At 31.9% G+C, this 24354-nt stretch overlaps 1 protein-coding gene and 1 non-coding gene across 2 annotated transcripts in view; both read right to left on the reverse strand.

Moving 5' to 3' along the window:
- Nucleotides 1-24354, reverse strand: part of Parp1 (Poly-(ADP-ribose) polymerase) — an 82425-nt gene that overhangs the window by 3402 nt on the left and 54669 nt on the right. Inside the window, exons 12-24 of the mRNA XM_067263844.1 lie at nt 24171-24316; nt 19227-19269; nt 18831-18908; nt 18536-18668; nt 18263-18461; nt 16670-16795; nt 16503-16586; nt 16303-16425; nt 15999-16226; nt 13286-13438; nt 13063-13190; nt 4718-4779; nt 4523-4640 (exon numbers count right to left, since the gene is read on the reverse strand). Of these exons, the coding sequence (XP_067119945.1) occupies nt 4523-4640; nt 4718-4779; nt 13063-13190; nt 13286-13438; nt 15999-16226; nt 16303-16425; nt 16503-16586; nt 16670-16795; nt 18263-18461; nt 18536-18668; nt 18831-18908; nt 19227-19269; nt 24171-24316 (1621 nt within the window). The remainder of the gene's footprint in view (nt 1-4522; nt 4641-4717; nt 4780-13062; nt 13191-13285; nt 13439-15998; nt 16227-16302; nt 16426-16502; nt 16587-16669; nt 16796-18262; nt 18462-18535; nt 18669-18830; nt 18909-19226; nt 19270-24170; nt 24317-24354) is intronic.
- On the reverse strand, nt 19068-19202 carry LOC136969756 (small Cajal body-specific RNA 8). Its single transcript, XR_010879866.1, has one exon. It is a non-coding gene; the product is annotated as a small Cajal body-specific RNA 8 (non-coding RNA).

The following is a 24354-nucleotide window of genomic DNA, read 5'->3' on the forward strand; positions in this document are numbered from 1 at the left end:
ATTCTAACACTTACTTTTGACTATCTATAGACCATCTTCAGGAAATCCAAACATCAAAAAATGTTACTTTTAAAAATCTTTTGCTTATTTTGATGTTGAAGTATTAAGTTTCAATGAATAAAGCAGTCATTTGATGCATAAGAAATTTTGAACCCAAGTTCATAAAACATCTAAGTTAGAATATTTAATTCCTCCTGTACCGAGAAATTTATCTGATGATAAGAAAATGGAATACACGAAGATTAATATGTATTCCATTTTTGTATTGTGTTGGAAATTGAAGAAATGCAACATGAAAAAAACAAGTAATTATACTTTTTATTTATTTCTTAGATATGAATGAGTTTGAACAAAGACAAATTCATCAAACTGGAATTGAAAAGTATTTGAGTATTCAAGAGAAAAAAAAAATTTACATCTATACAAATAAAAATGTAATGTTCGTTTGTTCCTAATCTCAAATCTCCGAAAGTTCTTCACTGATTGCTTTGAAATTTTGACACAACATTGCATTTAAATACGTGCATGTTTTTATATAATACAGATGTTGAAATTCCCCCCGTGTGGGGAGAGGGACAAAATTAAAGCTTACTGTGACGAACTCGGCTTCTATTATACTATTTTAGATGTGATTTTTTTTTGCGTTTTAATAGGGTACGTCAAGAGAATGTACACTAAGAAGGGATTTTTCGAAATTCCCCCATCCACGGGAGTGTTATACATTTATAGTAGATACATTTTGAGCCACAGCAACGCGTGGCTGGGTACAGCTAGTTTTAAATAAATTTGTTAGAAAGTTCAAACATATATTTATAATTACTAAGATAAAATAACAATAAAAAATTTTAATTATACATGCTAATTTCATTTTAAACTATCAACAAACTAACATGGGTGAAAATGTCATTTTTACCCATGTTAGTATTTCTGCTACATCCAAGTTCAATGAAATTTGTTCCAAGGCCAAAATCTGTAAACTTTGCTCTGCTCTTTTCTTAAATGAAAATTATTTTTATCTTCAAATCAGCAGATTTTTAATGCATGACTAATTTCTCTTACAATGATAAAGTGCATAAGCCTGTATAGAATTTTATAAGCACAAAACAACTTTAGAAGTTGTCCTCTAAATCATCATCTACATTTTGAATTACATTTTTTATTGACTAGTGGTTGCCATACACACTTACTGATAAAAAAGTTATGCAAAATTTGACATATAGCTGTCTCAGGTACATAAATGACTATGGGTATGTTCCAATTGCACACCAGGCAACATCACCAGAATGCATTAAAATCTCTACTCCAGTATCCTATAGAAAGGGTCACAGAGTCTATGTTCAGAATTTTCAGTGTACCTGTTGTTTGGAGACTTCAAACACCAAACATGCCTGTACAACAGTCAATCACATTACACACATCTGACAGAGTTTGAGAAAGGCCATACATTCAGCTGAGAGAAGCAGGATGACTGTTCCACTGAATTGTATATTATCTCAGAGTCAAACTATGAGATGGCTAAGCTCAGTCAGCTTATTTCACATTGCCCAAATGCAGTATATATGTTGTAAGAATATGATAAAAGTGGCGATTTGGTCAAATTCCTAAGGGAGATGATCAATTTACTGAAGATGTTAAAATGAAGGTTCGATATTTACATTTCCCTAATTAAATGAAGTGATTTGATCAAATCTCTAAACTGGTTTCATGAAATGACAAAAATCGAATTGACAAAGTAAGAAGTATTAATACTTATACGAAAAGAGAGATAACGCCAAGTTTATTTTCATCGAAACACGTAGATTTGTGGCACCTGGAGTTACAGAGGACGTTATTTTTTTTAAAGGCACATCTATTTGCTTTGCATTGTACCTTGGATTTTTCACAGGAACATTTCTTAAACCCTTGACCTCCGAATAAAGATAATTTTCCAGCAATTTCTCGCAAACAGCTTTATCGGTGGGACGGTTTCGGTAAATGTGGTTGTAGCTATTTGAAGAGTGTTTCTAGGAAGCCAATCTTTTATAATGCCAGTTGAAGTATTAATTTAGTATAAACCATTTTTTAAAAATCTAATATTATCCCCATAATATTATTTCCATCTAATGGACTTCTATCTACCTTAGGTACATCAACCAAAACTGGAATTCACTAACACGTACTTAAATTTCTTCAATGAAAAACCTTCATTTTTTCAGCTGATATTTTTAGATATTTTGTGGCATGTTCCCTTTGATCTATAATTTTCTTTTCTTTTTGGCATAAGTAGCATAAAATTTTCGATCCATATTCTTCTTCTTTTACACTGTTTCCACATATTGCATGTTTATTTTATCTTTTCACTAAAATAGTACAGGTATTTGATCAAATCACTTATTTTTTTAGGGAAATGACTCTACAGAATTGTCATTTTAACATCTTTAGTAAATTGATCATCTCCCTTAGGGATTTGACCAAATCCCCACTTTTATCATATCCCTGTGACACATATATGCTTTCACGTTCATCACAAACTTAAGCTCTACTGTTACACTTTTTACACTTGGATTATAGCTTTAACTAGTGCTGGCTGGAAAAGATAAAAATGTCAGTCAAAATTTTTTCAGCTGTAGCCCCCAATAATTTATTCCTGGCTTTGGAACTATGCTATCTGGACTGTTCCAAACTGACTGAGATGTTATCAGCAGTAAATTTGTCAGAGCACACAGATATGAGAGACAGACTGGACAACCTAGACAAACTACCAAGAGAGATGATCATCTCATCATGAGACAAGCATGAACAGTTGCAATGGCATTTTTGCTCACTGTCCAGAGACAAGTCAAAGCACTGCTACAAAATCCTGTTGCAAAATTCCTACAAAATACACTTCCCATATCATTGGCAGGCAACTAGCAGAGGCAAATTTGCATACAAAACAACCTGCTATGTATATTGCCTTTATCATCTCAGCTATGTTTGCAGTGGTGTTGTGACAGATAAGCACAGACTGCTACAGACTAGCAGAGCATCATCTGTAGCAATGAATCTCAGTTCTGTTTGGGAATAGATGACCATTGGTGAGTATTTTAATCCTACCTTTATTGTTGAATAATATACTGTAGTGTGCTGGTCTGGAGAATCATCTCATATGACAGTTGATCATCCTATTAGTGGTGCAAGAGACATTGACAGTATACAGTACTTTCAGGAAATTCTGCATTTTCGTGACATGGTTGCAAATAGCCATTTTCCAGCAAGATAATGCTCAGCTGCACACATGGCTAGAGTTTCTCAGGAAGGTCTTCATTATGTTATCACACTTCCTTGGCCTGCCAGTGTACAAATTTGTTGCCCATCGAGCATTTGTAGGACCAATTGGGATGCTAGCTTTGGTCGTCTACAAGTATAAGGGATCTGGAACAGTAGTTACAATATCTGTAGCCAAATCTGTTAGATCAGTGATTCCCAAAGTGGGCAGCAGGGGGCACTGGAGGCAGGGTACTGAACAGCGATATCAGGCAAAGGTTGGGTCACTGACAACCTTCCTTTTCCCCTGTTAAACAGGCAAGAAGAAACATTGCATTTAATGGTTTCCAGATGTTGAGAGCAATGTACAGTAAGGACACAAAGTGTGAGGTTTATAGAAAAGTTTTCCCAAGAATATTTCCAAGCCTTTCTCTCACAAGGAAAAATGGGTTATGGTGCATTGGGTATAACTTTATGAAACAAAGGGTGTGGTGGATCAAAAAAGTTTGGTAATCACTGTATTAGAGGATAGCATACAATGCCTCCATGCCTGACCACGTCACTACATTCAGGCAAGAAGATGGTCCTACAATATACTAAAAATTCATTTAAATTATATTGTTGTTCCACCAAGAAAAATCTCCTTGCTATGATATTGTATTACTTATTACTACCATCATTGCATTTGCACTAATAAGGTTTCTTTTGATTCCAATGTCTCTTTCTTGGTGTGTAACTTTTTTGTCAATGAGTGTGTTTGTCAATAAAATTAGTTTATTGATACCTTATCCTTAAATTAAATTGTATAATTAATTTTTTCCATATTAATAACAATTAGTAAATACTAGTAGATTTGAATGTTTAAATATTAATTATTATTCTGTTAGTGTGTTTCTATATAAACTTATTTATATTTGAGGCTTTTATTAAAAGTGATAATGGTTGTTTTTTTCATGTTTATTATTGTTTATTTTCCAAATTCCATATACTGAACAGGATATGTATATTTTACACCAAATTATAATGTGCAGACCTCATTACACAAGAAATGAGATTTGAGATGATAATTTATTTAATCCAAATTATGTTTTAGCGTTCTTTATCAATTTATTATTTTCTCATTTCATTATCACTGATTAATTAGAAAATCAAAAACTATTTTATCTAATTTTTTACTTTAATTTTGTTTTTTCCAGATGAGAATGGCAAAAGATTTTTTCTTGCCCGATTTGAAAAATTAAATTATACATTTCTGAAAGAAAACAGAATAAAGAATTTAGTTTGACTAAAAGGATACTCATTATATAACAAGTCACCATTTGAAATTTTTGAATTGACTGGCTTTCCTGCAGGAATGACTAAACCATCATCAGTTTTAATTACCTGTTTTGGATCAGGAATAGTAGCACCACAACCTGAGAAACAGAAAAAAAAATTACTTTCATAACATATTATACAATACTTTGCTTTTAATACTATATAATTTATTCACCTTTGGTACTATGCATATTAGGAGGTAATTTTGTTATATAATCAGCTCTGGTTCTTTCATACCTGAAAAATCATTTCAATAATATAATAGCTGTAAATATTAAACTGCATCATATTCAAACTATAATTAAATTTATTTACAAAAATTATTTAGTTTAATATACATATTTTAATGAAAAAATGTTTACTTTGAAAAAACTACCAGAAAAATATATTGAACACAAAATATAAATAAAATAAACTATAAATTAGAAAAAACAGCACAAATGAAAATGTAATATACAATGTCTAACATTTTTCATAATTTATTTTATATTTAATTAAAATTATTTATCACTTCTACAAATAATCTGTTTTAGTTTTTTTTTTTATATATTTAATAAGAACATTATGATAGCCAGAAGCCTCTTATTGTATTCAAAAACATTCTGTACATATTCATAATTTGAAAAAATGTACTGCTATTATGTATTAAACAAATTACTAAAAGAACATTTAAAATGTAAACATGTCAAGGTTTTGGGAAAGGATAAATGCTTCTTCCAAAAAGATTTCCTATTTACATGAAAAAGTAATATCAACTATCTTGAACCTGAAACTGAACAAAACCAAGGCTGAAAGTAGGAATTTTTGCATACATTTTCCACAATTTAAAAAAACAGAATTAGATATTTTACAAAAAGTCTTATTTGGATTATTTCATTTTATTTTATATCTGATTTGTCATCAGACAAATAATAAAAACGTTTAAATGAAACATTGAAAGTTTTATAACTATTTTAAGATGCATTTTAAATTAATAATAAAATGCATAAAAATAATAAAAGATAAAATTTAATAACAATAAAATGAGCAATTATTTATTGTGAGATCGTCACAATGCCGGGCTGCAATTTTTGATTTATTTCATTTAAAATATATGCTCTCCACCTCAAATTAGTAGTATCTTGCCCCTATACATTATACTTTTCCTTTAACAATATACAGGGTGACAATAATTAACCCGCACAAGTTTATTGTATTGTAAATTTATTAAAGAAATGAAAATTAGCAAAACAACAGCATATAACAGTGACAATACTTTACGTATTAATCAGATATTCAGCCAGTTTCAAAGTGGCCTCCTTTTGCTTTGATGCAGAGCCCCAAACGCGTTTTGAAATTCTCAGCAATGGGCCGCGCTCTTCTGGAGACAGTTTGTCTCACTCCCAGCGCAAGGATTGCTTCAGCGACTCCAAACTTTCATGGTGCTTAGAACAGGCCCTGGCCTCCAAAATAGACCACACACTGTAGTCCACTGGTTTCAGATTCGGCGAGTACGGTGGCCATTCCGCAGACGAGATGAAATCGGGAAAATGAGCCTTGCACACTCCTGAGTCTTCTTCATCCTGTGTGTCGGTGCCGAGTCCTGCTGAAACGTCCATTTCGCACTGCCAAAATGCTGCTGAGCCCACAGAAGTACCACAGCCTCGAGAATGTCATGGTGGTATACATCTTGATTGATTTTGGCCCCTTGATCGACGAAAACAAGGGGTGTCTTGCCGCTCGCACAATGTTTGACCAAATCCCCACTTTTATCATATCCCTGTGACATATATATGCTTTCACTTTCATCACAAACTTAAGCTCTACTGTTACACTTTTTACACTTGGATTATAGCTTTAACTAGTGCTGGCTGGAAAAGATAAAAATGTCAGTCAAAATTTTTTCAGCTGTAGCCCCCAATAATTTATTCCTGGCTTTGGAACTGTGCTATCTGGACTGTTCCAAACTGACTGAGATGTTATCAGCAGTAAATTTGTCAGAGCACACAGATATGAGAGACAGACTCGCACAAATTCCGCCCAAAACCATGACTGACATTGGATTTTGCGATGTTCGATGACAGCTGAGCGTCCAGGAGCCCCCGTGGACCAGTTCCTGTCGTTTTGATGGTTGTACGGAGAAAAGCTTCTCGTCTGTGAAGAGAATGCACTTCCATTGTCGACCTGCGGCCCGACGCTTGAGTTAACGGGATCTTTGGAGTCTCACGCACTTGTTTTCATCGGTGAGGAGCTGAACCTTTTGGAACTTGTAGGGCTTGAGTACGAGTTCCTTTTTCGCCATTAACCGCACCGATTCGCGATTGATTCTGATCTCACGAGCAATTTTTCTCAGAGACCTTCGCATGTCAGTCAACTCGCTTTGTGATGATCTTGCGGTTCCTAGATGTGTTGACAGTGCGCTTTCTTCCACATCCGGGACGGTCACCATTGTGGCCAAGCTTCTTGAATCGCTGAACTGCATCTGAGACTGTCATTTTTGGAACACCGAGCAGACGAACAATTTCACATTGATGCTTTCCTTGCCGGAATAGCTCCAAAATGGCACAACATTTGTTCGACACCGTTAAAAAAATAAAGAACTAACCCTTATTACATCGAAAGTACATCTACACGGGCAGGAAATCATGGAGAATTAAACAATAGTATGTAAATTGGTGACAGTAAAAAAGTTCAGGTGCAGCATTGCTACAAACTTTGTACGGGTTAATTATTGTCACCCTGTAGTTTTTACCTACCATGTATTAACTGCTTTCAGAGAAAAACTTTTCAATTGAAATAACATGTCTTCCAGTGCAAACCGGAAATTCATATATAGTCAATCGGAGCCTCCTGCCCCTAAGGTTTCCGTATCTGGTCTTGGATTTCATCTATCTAATTCCATTCTCAAGATTAAGGAAAGACAGATGGACAGTGGAAATTTATAGGTCTACAATTTTTCAAATTGCAGCCCAATAAATCAAAGATTTATGTTCATTTAATGAAATATTATAATTATACACATTACAATTAAAAAGCACATAAAATATCTCTTCTTTCATAGAGGCTATTTGAGTATTACATAAGATTTGAAGGAAAAAGAGGAAAGAAATTCTTATGACTGCTTACAAGAGAAGGTCAAACCAATATATATATATATTTTCAAGTTTTTCTTGAACATTTTACAAAAGAAAAGAAATTGTTAAAAATATTAAATTTGTATGAAAGTTAAAAATTCTTTATTTATAACTGATGATAAATCTGTTTTCTATTTATAGTATCTATTGTTGTTTCTTACCTTATCATTAAAATATGAAAGATATTTTTTAAATAAGGTCTGTTTTTTGATAAGAAGAAAAATACTGTAAATATCATTAAAATATATTTTTCCCATATTCTACATACTTTAATCTACTTTTCTACATAATTTCCATTTTTGTTCAAACATTTGTCATACCACTCAAGAATTTTTTAAATTCCAACTTCAAAGAAATCTGCCGCCAGAAGACATTAGGCCACACCGCTTGTCTTGTATGGCATCGCAGAGTTTTCTCAAGGTCACACAATAAGCACCAGAATTGATTGTTGTGCCTCTTGGAATAAAATCCACTAACAAAGCCCCTTTCCTGTCCCAAAAGACAGTTACCACGATCTCTCATGCTGAAATCAAATAACAGATTGTATCTTACAGTCGGCAGGTGACTCAATTTTCTTAAACATTATAAACTTCTACAGCTCAGCACACAGACAGACGATATGGCTGCAAATGGTATCTAAACACATGCAAAGCATGCTGAAAGCAGATGCTCATGCACACTGCTGCAATTGTGTGTCATTCTCACTCTCATTCAGAAATGGACATTATTTAAAAAATAGCCCTCATAATAAATACCGATCTCCATATTATACTAAATTGACATCATAAAATAATTGTTCCAGCTTACTTCCTTATTGTAATAACCTTGAAAACAGATAAATGAGGACAATCTTGCATAATTAGGGAAAGAGAGGGGGTCAACACAATATTTATGATTATTTAACATGGGCGAGGGAAGAGTTAAAACTAAAGGATATATATATATATATATATATATATATATATATATATAGATATAATCCTGTCTGCTCTGTAAACTTGGTTATTAGGCTCACCTTCTAAGATATATACAGGGTGCACAGGAAAGTCCCTTTAACCGGAAAATTCTTGCGAACGGAGAGAGCTACAGCTATGCAAGTGAGGTAACGGTATAGTAAAGCGACTATGCCCGACCTAATGCAAACGACAGCAGTGCCCCTAGTGGCGAAATTTGGAAGATAGGCAGTGCAAATCGAAAACGAAAACAGATAGAGCAAACTTCCCAATTAGAAAGTTTTAGAGCATCAATTAATTAGTAAGAAACGGCATGTGGTTCACACGGATAAGATAAATTGTCGCCTGTAAACCCAAAAGTGTCCGAAAGCGATGCACACTATTTTGTGTGATGTTTGAAAGAAATAGCCATAGATATGAAGAAATACGCACAATTTATTGCATAAAATACGTGCTTATGTCAATACAGTTTGATAACATCACACAAAAAACAATGGAAAGGCAAACTGTCACACAGTGGATAACAAGTTTTCAAACATACTCGACATTAACTTCCAAAATTGCCTCCAAAATTCAGGTGCATCTTATAGTCCGTAAAATACGGTAGTTCTCATTCATGGCCATCTGAATTCTGCCCAGTATGTAGACATTTTAGAAAATTCGTTTCTGCTTTAGACATGTTGTTTGGTCCAGTTACAGTACCATTCACCAGTGAATGCATCACACATAACTCAAACCTGGTTAAGGCATCAGACCAGACTTGATGTAATTGACTGGCCAGTGAAAGCAGCTGACCTAAATCCCATCGAAAATCTGTGAGCACAACTGTCTGCTAGATGCAAAACGAATGTAATGACTTCTCCTGAACATATGTGGAATAATGTTTACAAGCATTGAAATGATATTAGATCAACAAGTTTATGCAAACAACTAAAACAGTATGCCAAACAGACTGCAAGAAGTTATAAATAATGGTGGTCTTTGGACCAAATACTAATAAAAACCAGTCTCACATGTGTTATTTTTATTTATTTCACTTAGGCATTGTTATATTTGTCTCATCTAAGATAGGTTTTGGCACCTGACAGGCATCATCACTGACTGCACCCTTCAGTACGATTCTGGAAGCGACGCTAAAAGTATTACTTCCAGAATCGTAGAATGTCTGAAATATGTTCTAATTCTATTAAACATCCTGCCCAATATGTTCTATATTGAGAGGGATGTTTAATTTAATCCTGTCCAAAATAGAACATAGCTAGTGGTGAAGTCGGGGATTTTCCATTGGGCCATTTGCTCAGTAACTGTTCTATAATATAAGCCCATATCTATGGGTCTATATTTCTTATATATTCCTAGCCCGAAATTTACTGCCTTTCTGATGCTGAACATAGCCTGCTATTGATGGGATTAAAATAAGAAATGACCACTTATTAAATGGACCACCAAAAAATCGGGAATTTTCCAGTAGGTACTCTACCACTGGTTGCAAGTTTGTGCCTGATCAATGGGCTGACTGTGTAGATTTTCCCAGGTTTTCTTTATGTGTATAACAGTTAAATAGTGGCTATTTCCTATAGAAAGCCTTCCCAGTAGACATCTCCCTTAACAGATCACTCAAGTGTTGTGTTTGCCTTATTCTCGCAATCTTATCTGAATGTGTGTCAAATCTTTGTCCATCTTTAAAATATCATTAAAGATATCTGCAGTTATTTTTACAAATGCTAACAATGGCTTGTAAATTAATTATATAGGTTTTACAACTATGTCGTTACATATGTGGGCATTTCCCAGATATATGATTCTATAGATAAATTCATCAGAAGAGATTTAATATTTACTATTATTATTAATTACTATATTGTTGTTTTCAACAAATATCATTTTCACCATTACTCATTCATTAGTAAGTAGATTCCTACATAACACTTTGTAATTTATTGTAGATGTATCTGGATGATTTGTTATCTCTTAACCTATCCTATGTCAAAATTTTTCTCTGTTGCATGTGCCACCATGTTGAATTTTTGTCGATGTTAAGCCTAAGGAAAGATTTTTTTTAAAATAATAATCGTGGCTACTGTATCATTAAAAATTATTTTTTTATTTTATAAAAACAAAATAAATATATTGAAAAATATAAAAACAAAAAAAAATTATATTTTAAAGTTCATTTTAATATAAAAATTGTGATGCGTAGCGACATCTAGTATTAAAAACGTACTGATATTGTAACGAGATATATCAGGTTTGACCTGGCGGGTCACAACCCCGATATATGTCATTCCTGGTTAATCATATCAGTTAAAGCCGTGTGCTCATCCCATCTTCAGCTGTATTCCCCTCCCTCTTTCATTAAAACAGACAAATCCACTTCTTTTTATCACTGTGCTTTGTATTTGAAATTCCTGGTGCTACAGTCAGATAAGATAGGTATCTATGGAAAACCTGAATAGCATTTCAGTTGGTACTGTACATCATACTTTTCCTTTAACAACAGAGTCATGCTGGTCATATAAGTAACATGTTTCAAAAAAAATTTTTGAATTGAAATAACCCAACTTCTGGTTTGCATATAGTTAATCGAGGCCTCCTGCCCTAAGGTTTCTATACCTGGTCTCATCTTTCATCTATTTAACTCCATTCTCGAGATTAAGGAAAGACAGACAGACGATAGTGGAAATTTATAGTCTACAATTTTTCAAATTGCAGCCCAATAATTTGAATGACTTACTTCAATTATCTTAATTAATTTTGTAAATTTCAATAATTTCCAATATCAAATATAAACATCTAATAATCTGATTTTTGATAAATGCCAAACAATCTGCCAGATTATATTGCTACTATTCATAAATAATAAGTAATTTTACATAGATGTAGGCAGTTTTGCTGCTACCTCGTGTTAAATTTAACAAGTAAAACAGCAAAGCCATACTTGGAACAAGACTATGTCTCGGAGACTCACTACTAAGCGAGATCACTTTGACGCTCAAGGCAGGTCTTGTTCTCATTCTCCAATCTTTTTTGGTATCGCTGGTTTTAAACGCGATTGTTCAAACTTCACCGGCCACGACCATTAGGTCATCCACGATGCATTTTCGGTGAAATTAACCTATCCAATTTCAAAATTTCTCTCTATTGCATGTCGCCCTGGGTTGAATTTTTGTCGATGCCTAACAAAAATTTCCCGTTTTTGAAAAAATAATTGTGGCTATTGTATCATCTGAAATTATTTTTTTATCTTGCACAATGCACAAACAATATATATATATGATGATAGAATATATATATATATATATATATATATATAAATAAATCTAAAAAGAAAAAAAAATTTATATTTCAGAAGTTAGTTTTAACATAAAATTATAATGACTAGCACCATCTACTTTCAAAAACGTTCCAATGCTAAAACGGGATATCTCAGGTCAACCGGTCAAGGTCAGCACATCGCAACCAGAGACATGTCAGGAATAATACATGACAGGTAAATGGGTTTTTTCAAAGATTTGTTTGTCAAAATTCAATTTCACAATATTTGTATTTCCAACTTACCAACGAGCAACACATACAAGCACTAGTGCAAGGTGCAAATCTCGCACTAGTGCTTGTTTGTAGAAAGTTTTGCCATTTTGTATTTTATTTTGACTCGGTTCTCAGTCCCATGAGTACCTACAAGTCTGGTTTTTTTTACGCATGCATGATTTGAGCATCTAATACTCTATGTCAAATTGCAACTCCTAAAATGTACTCCTTTCATACCTCTAAGCTACACACAGGATGGCACAGTGATTTTATAAATGAGACATAGTCTTGTGAATAATTATAAATAAATTATTAATTAATATTTAATTTAGAATTCCCAATATCAGTAATATCAAATGTTGATAATGATATTAGCTAGTATTCATTTTTCTGACTTCCATCTTGGAAAATATGATATCAATAGTTGATTATTCAACAATATTGAACACCAGTAATAAAAGCTGGCAATGCTGTTGGATTTTTCAAGCATTCTTTGTTTTCACCGCCTAATAATTGATACCATTACCTTTGTCTTCAGATGTATTAAACATAAAATTACTAATATGAATAATTATTTGCAAAAAAACGGGGTCATTTTAACTATTTTAAAAATATTACTCGCCCCTTCAATCCTCGAAAAATATTACTCACCTCACTTTTAGTCTCAGGGGACGTTGAAACATTGAGAAATGCAAAAGAAGTTGGGTGTTTTTACAAGAAGAATATTTACATTGGCAATTATTACAGATATGGTAAATAACTGAGAGTTTCATTGGAACCAACAATATAAATAACATCTACCAATTTTGTCAGTATCTGTTAGTTTTCCTTAGAATGAATCATTTCAGTATTATTTCTTAAATTTCTGACAATGATAAATTTATTTTTAATAATATAAATAATATCAAAAAATAAATTTTACTTACATATTTCCCAGAGCAACTTCACATAACAACAATAGTCCAACAGGATTTTGAACACTAGTGTAACAGTAATTTGCACTTTTTGATACCATGTCAGCAAAATAAATGCCCTTGCCAAACATGTAACCAGTCTATGTAAATATAAATAAATATACTGTAGTTGATTCCATTTTTTTTTTGATTTTTTACTTAAATATTTAAATTATTATACATAATAAATACTTACAGAAGGTGCTTCTGGAGGAGCAATTCGTAGACCCTGAGATAAAATACCTGCGAAGTTTGTCAGACGTGATCCATGCCATAATAAATAACGATTTGGCAAATTTTTGAATGATTTGAATCGCTTTGATTCTCCATGTCGTGAAATTTTGAATACCTTAAATTGGTTTAAAATGTTTTTTTTTTTTAATACAAAATTTTAATAAGCAATTATAAAAATTATAGACGGCATAACCAAATACTAATAAACTCCTACTAAAACACCGGATTGCAAATAAATCTTCAACCAAAAACCTAATAACTGGTGGCAGTCCACTTAAATTTTATGGCAAACGTTTTCGGACACCTCACTGTGACCTTTCTCAAGCCTTCTTGTCTTCTTAAAACGATTTTCGAACAATCGAACTCTTATTTCCGTTACGCACGTGCCAACCAAATAAATTGAAAAATCGAACAACTCAAATTCAAACCGTTCAACTATCTTCCGTAAATAAAGCTTCCATCGAAAACTCTACTCTTTTGCTATTTACAAATTCCTAAATCGCTCCACCCTTCCTCTAAAAAACAATGACGCAAGCAGCTCTACGTCAATGCCATACGTTTCACTTTTTTACAAAATTCAAAAATGCTCCTCCACTCCTTCAATAAAAGATCGTCAGCCCGTTTCCTATCTTTTACTCCGTCTCGTCTTTTTGCAGCAGGGCCTGCCAAGCCATCGATAACTTCACCTCATCTTTTGTGTTTATTGGCTGTGATGAATGGAAGGCCTTATAAATTTCCATTTGTTCCAACCATCGAATTTGATCAGCATGCTTAGTGGTAGCCAGTAACTTCGCGGCCTCGAAGTCTGGGGTGATTTCCGGATTGGATGCATAAATCGTTAATGAGGTGGCGGCTCTCCCATGTTCAATATCCTTCTGTTGCTCTCTCAATCTTACTTCCATCGCTCTTTTTGTGGATCCAATGTAAACCAATTCCTTATTGCATCTATTATCCGTTAGTGGGATAGCGTATACCCCAGGAAGTTTGTCCCTATTTGGTCTATCCTTATCATTCCGTAGTAGTTGCAGCATAGACGGGCATCTCCTGTAAGCTATGTCGAACCGTTGTCTTTTTGCAATTTTTCTATATAAAGGTGCCAAGATCGGGTTGTACGAAAGGGGTACGATATTATTCGCTGTTCTTTGATTATTCCCATTATCCGGTGTGTCAGGACTGTCGCCATTTACATAATTTCTTTCCAGTTGCTGTAGCAACCTGCCGTACCCGTGCTCTTGTGTCCAAGCTTCAGCCAGAACATCATTATGTATAGAAGATATGTGGATGACGTCTTAATATTATGAAAGAAAGACTCGGACGTCGTTTCATTCATACAACGAATGAATGACAACACTTACGGCCTTACTATAGAGTTGGAGCAACATAGCAATAAAGCAGTGCACTTTCTAGACATAGGCATTCAAATAGCAAAAGACGGGATACAAACCACAGTATACAGGAAGGCAGCAGGCAGCTCAAGTTACATACCAGCGGATTCTTGTGACCCGTTTGGGTACAAGATGGTTGCGTTCAGGTCCCTGATTAAAAGGGCGCACACCCACAGCACCACCCAGGAAGCATTACGGAAGGAATTAGATTACTTGCGGGAAGTGGCACAAGAGCACGGGTACGGCAGGTTGCTACAGCAACTGGAAAGAAATTATGTAAATGGCGACAGTCCTGACACACCGGATAATGGGAATAATCAAAGAACAGCGAATAATATCGTACCCCTTTCGTACAACCCGATCTTGGCACCTTTATATAGAAAAATTGCAAAAAGACAACGGTTCGACATAGCTTACAGGAGATGCCCGTCTATGCTGCAACTACTACGGAATGATAAGGATAGACCAAATAGGGACAAACTTCCTGGGGTATACGCTATCCCACTAACGGATAATAGATGCAATAAGGAATTGGTTTACATTGGATCCACAAAAAGAGTGATGGAAGTAAGATTGAGAGAGCAACAGAAGGATATTGAACATGGGAGAGCCGCCACCTCATTAACGATTTATGCATCCAATCCGGAAATCGCCCCAGACTTCGAGGCAGCGAAGTTACTGGCTACCACTAAGCATGCTGATCAAATTCGATGGTTGGAACAAATGGAAATTTATAAGGCCTTCCATTCATCACAGCCAATAAACACAAAAGATGAGGTGAAGTTATCGATGGCTTGGCAGGCCCTGCTGCAAAAAGACGAGATGGAGTAAAAGATAGGAAACGGGCTGACGATCTTTTATTGAAGGAGTGGAGGAGCATTTTTGAATTTTGTAAAAAAGTGAAACGTATGGCATTGACGTAGAGCTGCTTGCGTCATTGTTTTTTAGAGGAAGGGTGGAGCGGTTTAGGAATTTGTAAATAGCAAAAGAGTAGAGTTTTCGATGGAAGCTTTATTTACGGAAGATAGTTGAACGGTTTGAATTTGAGTTGTTCGATTTTTCAATTTATTCGGTTGGCACGTGCGTAACGGAAATAAGAGTTCGATTGTTCGAAAATCGTTTTAAGAAGACAAGAAGGCTTGAGAAAGGTCACAGTGAGGTGTCCGAAAACGTTTGCCATAAAATTTAAGTAGACTGGCACCGGTTATTAGGTTTTTGGTTGAAGATTTAAAAATTATAGAAATTATTTGTGTCAATATTAAAAATAATAAAAATTGAATTTTTACCAACCTCTTCTAATTTTAAAGTATACTGATCATGAGTTTTTGCATGAGTGTTTTTAATGTATGAATTAATTGTCTTGTATTCATCACTGGATTCATCAAGAACATCAATGTCTGTTTTCAATTTATTATAATGCTGGGTAACAGGATCAACACTTGAATCACCACTGGCTTCTTTTAAGAGTTTATAAGCAATTTCCAATTCAAGCAATGAGTCTAACATTTCAAGTTTACTCTGAAAATGTATTAAAAATTAAATGGAATTATGTAAAACAAATATAAACATCATTAAAGCAAAGAAAATTACAAACCTTAATAATCCTATCATTATCCAAAAGGGGAGGCTTCTTTAAACCAAAATCATGAGGAATCAATGTGTAAAATCTGTTAGAGGCATCCAATATTTTCGACTGATTTTCATTTTTGTTTTTAAGCTTTTAAAAATTGACAAGTTTTATTATTATATTTAATTAATAATTATATATATATTAAAAATAAATATTCTCTTTACCTCTTGAAGTTCTGTTAATACAGCATATGCTTGTTCAATTTGTTTTTTAGACAGTTTACCCAATGGCATTTTCTTCAAATCTAACTAATAATTAAATTCAAATAATATGCAATTTTAATATAATTATTTAATGCTACGAATTTTACAAAAATCTGAAAAAGGCTTACTTCAAATTCAGTCATTTGTCTTTTCATACTTTCAATATCAAATATCAGACATATTAATTCTTGAACAGCTTTAGGTAATTTTGAATCAACTCCAGGTTCTAATTTCTTCATTTGTGGATCACTATCCTAAATTAATTTTTATATATTATAACAATAATTTTTTATTCTTAAAGTTAATTAATAAAGATTTAAAATTAAATATATTGAATTCAAAACTCATGCTTTTTTTGAACTCAATAACTTTAGAATGCTTATAAAAATTGGTTTTCAATGAATGAACTTGTGTTACTGCAAATTTGCATAATCAGTAAAAACTTTATTGCACATATCACAATTCAGATCTTTGCCCTGGCAGATGTGAAGACCTAAGGAAACCCTATTCCGAAATCATGCTCCACAGGTTTCACAAGCATGAACACATTTATGTTAATACTGGTGATGTCTGAATTCTATTTTATCTGTAAACACTTGCGAACATTTAAGCTGCTTGTACAAGAAAACGTTGATCCATGTGAAAGAGCAAAAATAAAAATTCTGTTCTTGAAAAGAAAAAGAAGTCTGAAAATTTGATTCCATTGATTTGTAAAATTTGCAGATCAATGTTTTCTTGAACAAACAGTTTAAAATGTTCGCAGATGTAACAGTTCAGACGTCATCAGAATGAACACATATTCATGCTTGTGAAACATATGGAGTGCGGAATAGTGTTTCCTTAGTCTCCACATATGCTAGGGCAAAGACCTAAATTGTGATATGTGAAATAAAGTTTTCAGTAGCCATGAAAATTTTTAGCGACACAAGTTCATTCAGGTAAAACAAATTTAGAATGCTAAAAAAGTTTTTGCTACCATGAAATATTTTAGTATAAAAAAATTAGAATTAAAACATTTTTGATTTTACAGCAATAAAAATTTTTGTAATTAGTAAAGTGAAGAAATATAATAAACATAAACTTACGAATTTATATATCTTTACACTTAATTACAAAGATTGAAGTCTTATATCTTATATTTATTCTAAAATATACACTGTTTGAAAAACCAACATAACTTAAAGCCACTGTGTAATATTAATAAAATTCTGCATGTGGAATGGCAGTGAAACACTAAAAAATCCATTATATCGCAAGACAAGAATACATCATTGGAGAATATTTTTGTCAGAAACATTAAAAAAAATCAGAAAATAGTAAACAAATAGTCTGGCAATTAATGCAAACTGAAACTGAGAAATGTCAGAAATGGCTTTATAACTTACTAATGTGAAACATTTGTAATGATGTAATAAAGTTTTTATTTTTTCATTATCATTCCATATGCAGAATTTGATTACTATTGTGAGACAGCTTTAAGATGCATAATTTTTTTTGCAACAATGTGTATAAATTAATTTTAAAAAATCTTATTTATTATGTTGAAACTCTACTAATTTATTATAATTTAATAATTAAAAAATAAATTCAATCAAAACAATAACAATAAACATGAAATATTAATATCTGAAATACTAAGGATTTTTATACCCTTAGTATTTCACTTTCATTAATTTATTTTAATTTTTCAAATTGAATTGTTATTGAAATGTTATATAAACCTGGCCATAATCAATATCAAGGGGATAAAATTTATTTGGATGTTTCACAAAATTGTTTCTCTCTTCCCACATATTTCCAGTCTTTTCTTCATACAATCTTTTAAATTCTAAAATTGCATCCAATTTCGTAACAAATTCTTCCAATTTGTTTCCACCAATTGTGGTTCCCACTCTTCCCCAAGATCTAAACACCCAGAATCTATAAAATTGAAAAATTGTTTGATTATTAAAATATTTCCTAAAATTATTTTAAATAATGCATAATTTACATACTGGTGAGACCGATCTCCTGCTAAAACTTGCAATTTGTAATAAGAGTTAGTTCCTTTAATAACGTCAACCATGCCCAAAATGGCATTGTAAATATTGCCATTCTCTTCGTATACATGTGCGACATCTTCCAAACCTAAAAATAACAATTATTTGTTGTTTAAATTCATTCAAAATATGTACAAAAATTACAGTATTATATGGTACCACATTAAATTTTGTTACTGTAATATAATGAAGGTTAATTATGCACTTTAAAAAACTTTTTAAATCTTATTATATGAAAAATGTGAAATACCTGAATCTGGCTCAACAGCTGCAGCTCCTTTAACTGTCATTTTCATCTTGGTAGGAATACTTTTAGTAAACATCTTCTCTGAAAATACAGATATACTAAAATACATGCCATCAAATAAATACATACTGTAATATATAAATGTTTTGCTGTATATGTAGATTTTAGTCTCTGTATCCAAAAATTATTGGTAGACCAATCTCACAGCAATAAATCGTAATAAATAGATACTACTTTTTTCAATGTATGCCTCGTATCTGTCTCTGGACAAACACTTAATGGTCCACAGTCATCAGAAGGTATCAATGTATTAATATAGGGAAATAATGTGATAGTCTGTTTTACTCTTTCAAACTATGTATCGTTTATTCCCCAAATATTTATTTATTTATTACTCACCTTCATGTAATTTTTTTTCAAAACGACTGATTTTCACTGTTGGCTGAAAAATTCAATATATTTGAATATTTTTGTTAGATATATAAAATAATATTCTTTACTATTATTATTATACATTATTTGTAAAATAAAACTAACTTTTCTAAATGTAATATCACATTCTTAAAATATTTTGTTAGAATTACGCAATAACTAGCAGATGAGCCCGGCATTGCTCAGGCAAAAAGTAACAATAGCAAAGATTAAAATTATTACATTACATCCGATCTTACCCGTTTTCAATGAGTGCAAGAATTTGGCCTCCCTCTTCTGAGACTAATTAGAGAATTTTTAGATATCTGCTTACCACACCGGAATAATTATAATTAAGACAACTGCAACCACTAACTGGTGCGCAATACCACTAAGTGATGAATAACAAATGTTTTTGTAACCCTTTCTGGGTTCTTCAGGCTTACTTAATTCCAAAAATAAGCTGGATCTTCCAGAGTCATTCATAAATATGAATTCGAACATTAAGATGAAAAGTTTGAATAAAGCAAACATATGCGCATGCGCTCCCCGTGTTAACTTTGAATACAATGGAGCACTAAATATTGTTGAGAATTTTTAGAAGGGTCTAAAAATATGTTCGATTTCCTGCAAAAATATGGCATCTAAAATAGTACAGTTGAAGTAGAGTTCTTCGGGGTAATCTTTAACCCTTTACCACTCCCCCATGGGGAAATTTTCAAAAATCCCTTCTTAATGTGCATTATCATGACATACCCTATTAAAACACAGGATAAACGAAAAAATCTGCATTTAAAATAGTACAGTAGAAGCTGAGGTTTTTAGGATAAGCCGTAATCCTCTCCCTCTCCCCCGCAAAGGGGAATTTTGAAAAATCCCTTCTTAGTGTACATTCTTGTGACGTACCCTAATACCCCGTTTGCACTGAGTATTTCAATCTAGATTGTGACCAAGGTCAGCGACTGTGCTGTGGTGTGACCTCTCTCAACCGTTTCAATCGCAACCAAAACGAGGTTCAATCATGATCGACTCAAGAAAGTTCTTGAAACTAGATCCAGTCATAAGAGAGTTCCTACAATCCCACACGCATGAGAAAATACAAGATGGCTGCGGAATATGTGTCAGGCTATCAACAGAGAAATAAAAAAGATACTTGGAGAGACGATGACATCTGTCTATTATTAGATATATGGCAAGAAAAAGTATTTATTTATAACCAAAACTTCCATTTTGTTTGTTGGTGTTCGTGACTTACCACGTAGTTATGCCAGTTTTAGCATCGCATTTAATAGCTGGGTTCTTCTCAAGACAACTGCCTATGCGAACAGCTCGATGTTTGACTGTTAACAGTTACAATCGAGATCGAAGTGAGTCGTGGATTGTGTGCGAACATAGTATAACTGTGTACCAAATTTCAACTTTCAACTCCTAACCGTTTGGACTCTGTGCTTATCATCATCAACCCATCTTGATTAAGATTATATTATAAGATAGTTTGTACCATACTAGATTTAGGCTTATAGAAGTTTTACCACAATAATTTTATAGGTCAGTCCCAATAAAACTCTTGATCATAATATATTAATTCAGATGAGGAAAATTATCTAAAATTAATATGTTACTGTTTCCTGTAGTTTATCAACTACAGGAAACAGCTGTAAGTCTAACTGATATACGATATTCAAAATTTAGCGTTTCAAACAAATTTAAAACAACTAAATACAAATAAACTAAACTCCAATTACATGACTAAATGTGGAAAGTAGCTTTCTGCTGTCCAGTGAAAATTATTATTTTGTTTCTGAATAAACTTATATTCATAGTGTATTCTTACTTTTTAATCAACCAAATGATTATTTTTGTTATAGAAATTAGATAACAATGAATTTCTTCTGAAGACCATGAGTATAGATGAATTGTTTTAAGAGTGATCATGACACGCAGTAATCAGACAAATGTTTGGCTGTTAACAAGATTAGGTATATTTAATGTAAAAATGGCAGAATATTTTTGAAATATTTACTGTATATTTTTACTTTCCAACTAACTCTTGTATATTCTCATAAAAAAAATCAACATAGATATTATATTTCTTCAATTAAACTCCAAGGAGTTTATTTTTAAAATTTATACATCCTCTGGGTTTATTTGAAGATCAAAGATTTTTTTAAGGCTGGGGTTTATTACTTTGCAACAGGAGAGATGATTGGGTAAAAATTAAAAAGAAAACCTTAATTACTGATACATTTTCCAAACTATTAAACCATTTATTGACTATATTTATGGGTTACAACTACAACATTTGAAATAATTATCATTTTCTTAGATAACCCAATCAGCATCTTCCAATTTGGTTATTACATTGTCATTCAGGTCTGTTTCAATGTTCTTGTAGAATCTTGTCTACCATCTTCTGGTTCAAATTCATCATCTCTTTTCAAAAGAAATGATGAATGAATTTGAAATTGAACAAAATTTCCCTAATTACAGCTTTGGCTAATACACTCTTTGACTTATAAACATGTCTTCTAGTTCAATATTCAACAATATCTATAATTTTATTTCAATAAAAGATTCAGTGACTCTTGGAATAGAAAGTGCTGCCTGACTCTACACAATTTGAAGAGTTGGAATTTTAGTTAAACTTCTTACCTCTCACTCTAAATTACATTACCCTATACAGTGCAGTACTTCAACATTCTTTTCTATGCTTTTTAACACAGGATTTACTTTTATTCCCTGGACTCTATTTGAAGACCAGAGTTTAATCAAGAAAATATGGTATATATATTGATATTTTTCTTTTAGATGTTGAAATATTAAACTTTAAATATCATTTCAGTTAGACACACATCTGCAGAAAACACTAACATTTGAAACAAACATTTGGAATTTGAATCTATATATTAAGACTAAGATTGAATTTGATTAGAAGTGACCTTTAAGATTATTATGGTGAAGCTTTTAGAAGTTTGATCCTGGTCAATTTAGAAATTTTAAAATTTTTACAAAGGCTTATAAAAGTCTAAACAAATTCAAATAATGAAAAAAGCCTTTATACCAGATGTAATTAATAAATCCAAATTGTTGATATATTAATTGTTAATTAATAAATCCAAATTGTTGAAATATTAATTAACTAATTAATATCTTGATCAACAATTTCAACTAGTTTGTACTGATTTGCCTTTTGTTCTTGTTGCAATTGTTATGAGTAAGCATAAAATTGATTGAGAAAATGAATCATAAGAAACAATCAAAATGAAAATACAGGTTTTTACTGGTTTCTAAAGATATCAATTTTGAACATCAGGCCCTTCACTGGTCCTCTTTTAAATTTTACAGCAATCTTGATGACAGGAATTGCATTGTGTTATAGATAAATGTGATAACTGGATTCCAATGTATAATAAAATAAATGTATTTTATAAACAGAAGTTATGGTAAAATTCTATTAAAATGATAAAAATTAAAAGTTAAGATAAAGAGACTTGTATGTTCTGTAAATTATAAAAGGAGGGAGTATAACAAAATGCAATTAAAACTGTAAAATTAAAAGATTGGTATAAGAAACAGGAATAAAACTCATTAAAAAGTTAAAATGAAGTGTAACAATCACTGTATGACTAACATCTAAACATTAGATGAATGTATCAGTATTGTGTTCTTGTATTTGTTCTCTCAAACAATTTTATGCTTACTATCAACAATTTCAACTAGTATTTTAAATAAATTAAATAAACATAGCATTTTTAGCTCACTCATGGACTTTGCCCACTTGTTCAAAAATTTCATGATGATTCATCAAATTCCCAGTAATGTCATTTCTATTTTATTTTCGTGATGAAAAACAATGACAATTTTAAGATAAGCATTTTATATATGTAGAGTAGATTTAATAATACTTTTAATGAAGGTTTAAGAGACTGTTTTTATAAATATTTTAAATTTGTATTTATCATATACTTATTATAATTTTATTATGAGATAGAATGCTAAAATTCAACATATAACAATATATTTCTTTTGAGCTTAAAAAAATTGTTATTCTAAACATTAAATTAAAATAAAATTCTATAGGAAGACACTGATTTTACACACACACACACACACACACACATATATATATATATATATATATATAAATAAATATATATATATATATATATATATGATGCCTTTTCCTTTGGTCCACCACAATCACTAATTTGTACAGTAAACAAACAGATGACTGTTTTATTTTTTTTTTAAAATCATTGTTGTTGTTGTTATAGATTAATTGTTCATTTTCAAAAGAGTCATTTAATCAATTGTCCAGAAAATGTTTTCTTTTTAAATTAAAATATTTGAGTTTTAAGCATTTGAAAATGTACTTCATAATTTATTCACTTTAAAAAAGTTAACATTAAAGTCTTCCTGTGAAATTATAACATATTTTTAATGAATGCTAACAAATGCCTATTTTCTCACAAAATAAACTACTTTAAATAATATACTTTTGATTAATAAGGCACTTATTTTCTGAGAAACTAAATATTAAAGTAAGAAATTTAGGCTAAATTAATTAAAACCTATCATTATTTGCATGAAATTTATTTTGAAAAAAATGGCAATGATTACCAAGGACAGCACATAGGGTACCAACCTGTCCTAAAATCGCCTCACCTATCCTGAAATAATTTATTTAAGTCTACCTATATTGGCAATTTTTGAGGATTTCTTTAAATATGAATTGATTGCTTGCTGAGTAATTACATGTTCTCACTAAATGCTGCTTAAAACTTTTACTGCTTACATGTCTTACTGAAAATCAATCATTAAATTTTAAAAATTTATTGATGATAAAATGTACAGATAACACCCACCCCACTTCCATTCTCCCAGAATGACCAATGATTACATTTTTTTTTTGTAAATTAGTAAACAACTTACATCTCCACCCCATGAACATAAACTGTGCTGAGTAATCATTAAAGCTGCTCCACCATTTTGAACACTTTCTAAGAAATCTTCTGATACAACATGAACATTTGCTTTCTCTGCATCTTTTATTTTTTTGCTATTTTTCTTAATTTCTTCTGCAAAATTAAATTGTTCAAAAAATAAATGATTATGT

This window comes from Centruroides vittatus, unplaced genomic scaffold (genome assembly GCF_030686945.1).
Source record: "Centruroides vittatus isolate TY-2023 unplaced genomic scaffold, ASM3068694v2 contig_18, whole genome shotgun sequence".
In the NCBI taxonomy this organism is placed as follows: Eukaryota; Metazoa; Arthropoda; class Arachnida; order Scorpiones; family Buthidae; genus Centruroides; species Centruroides vittatus.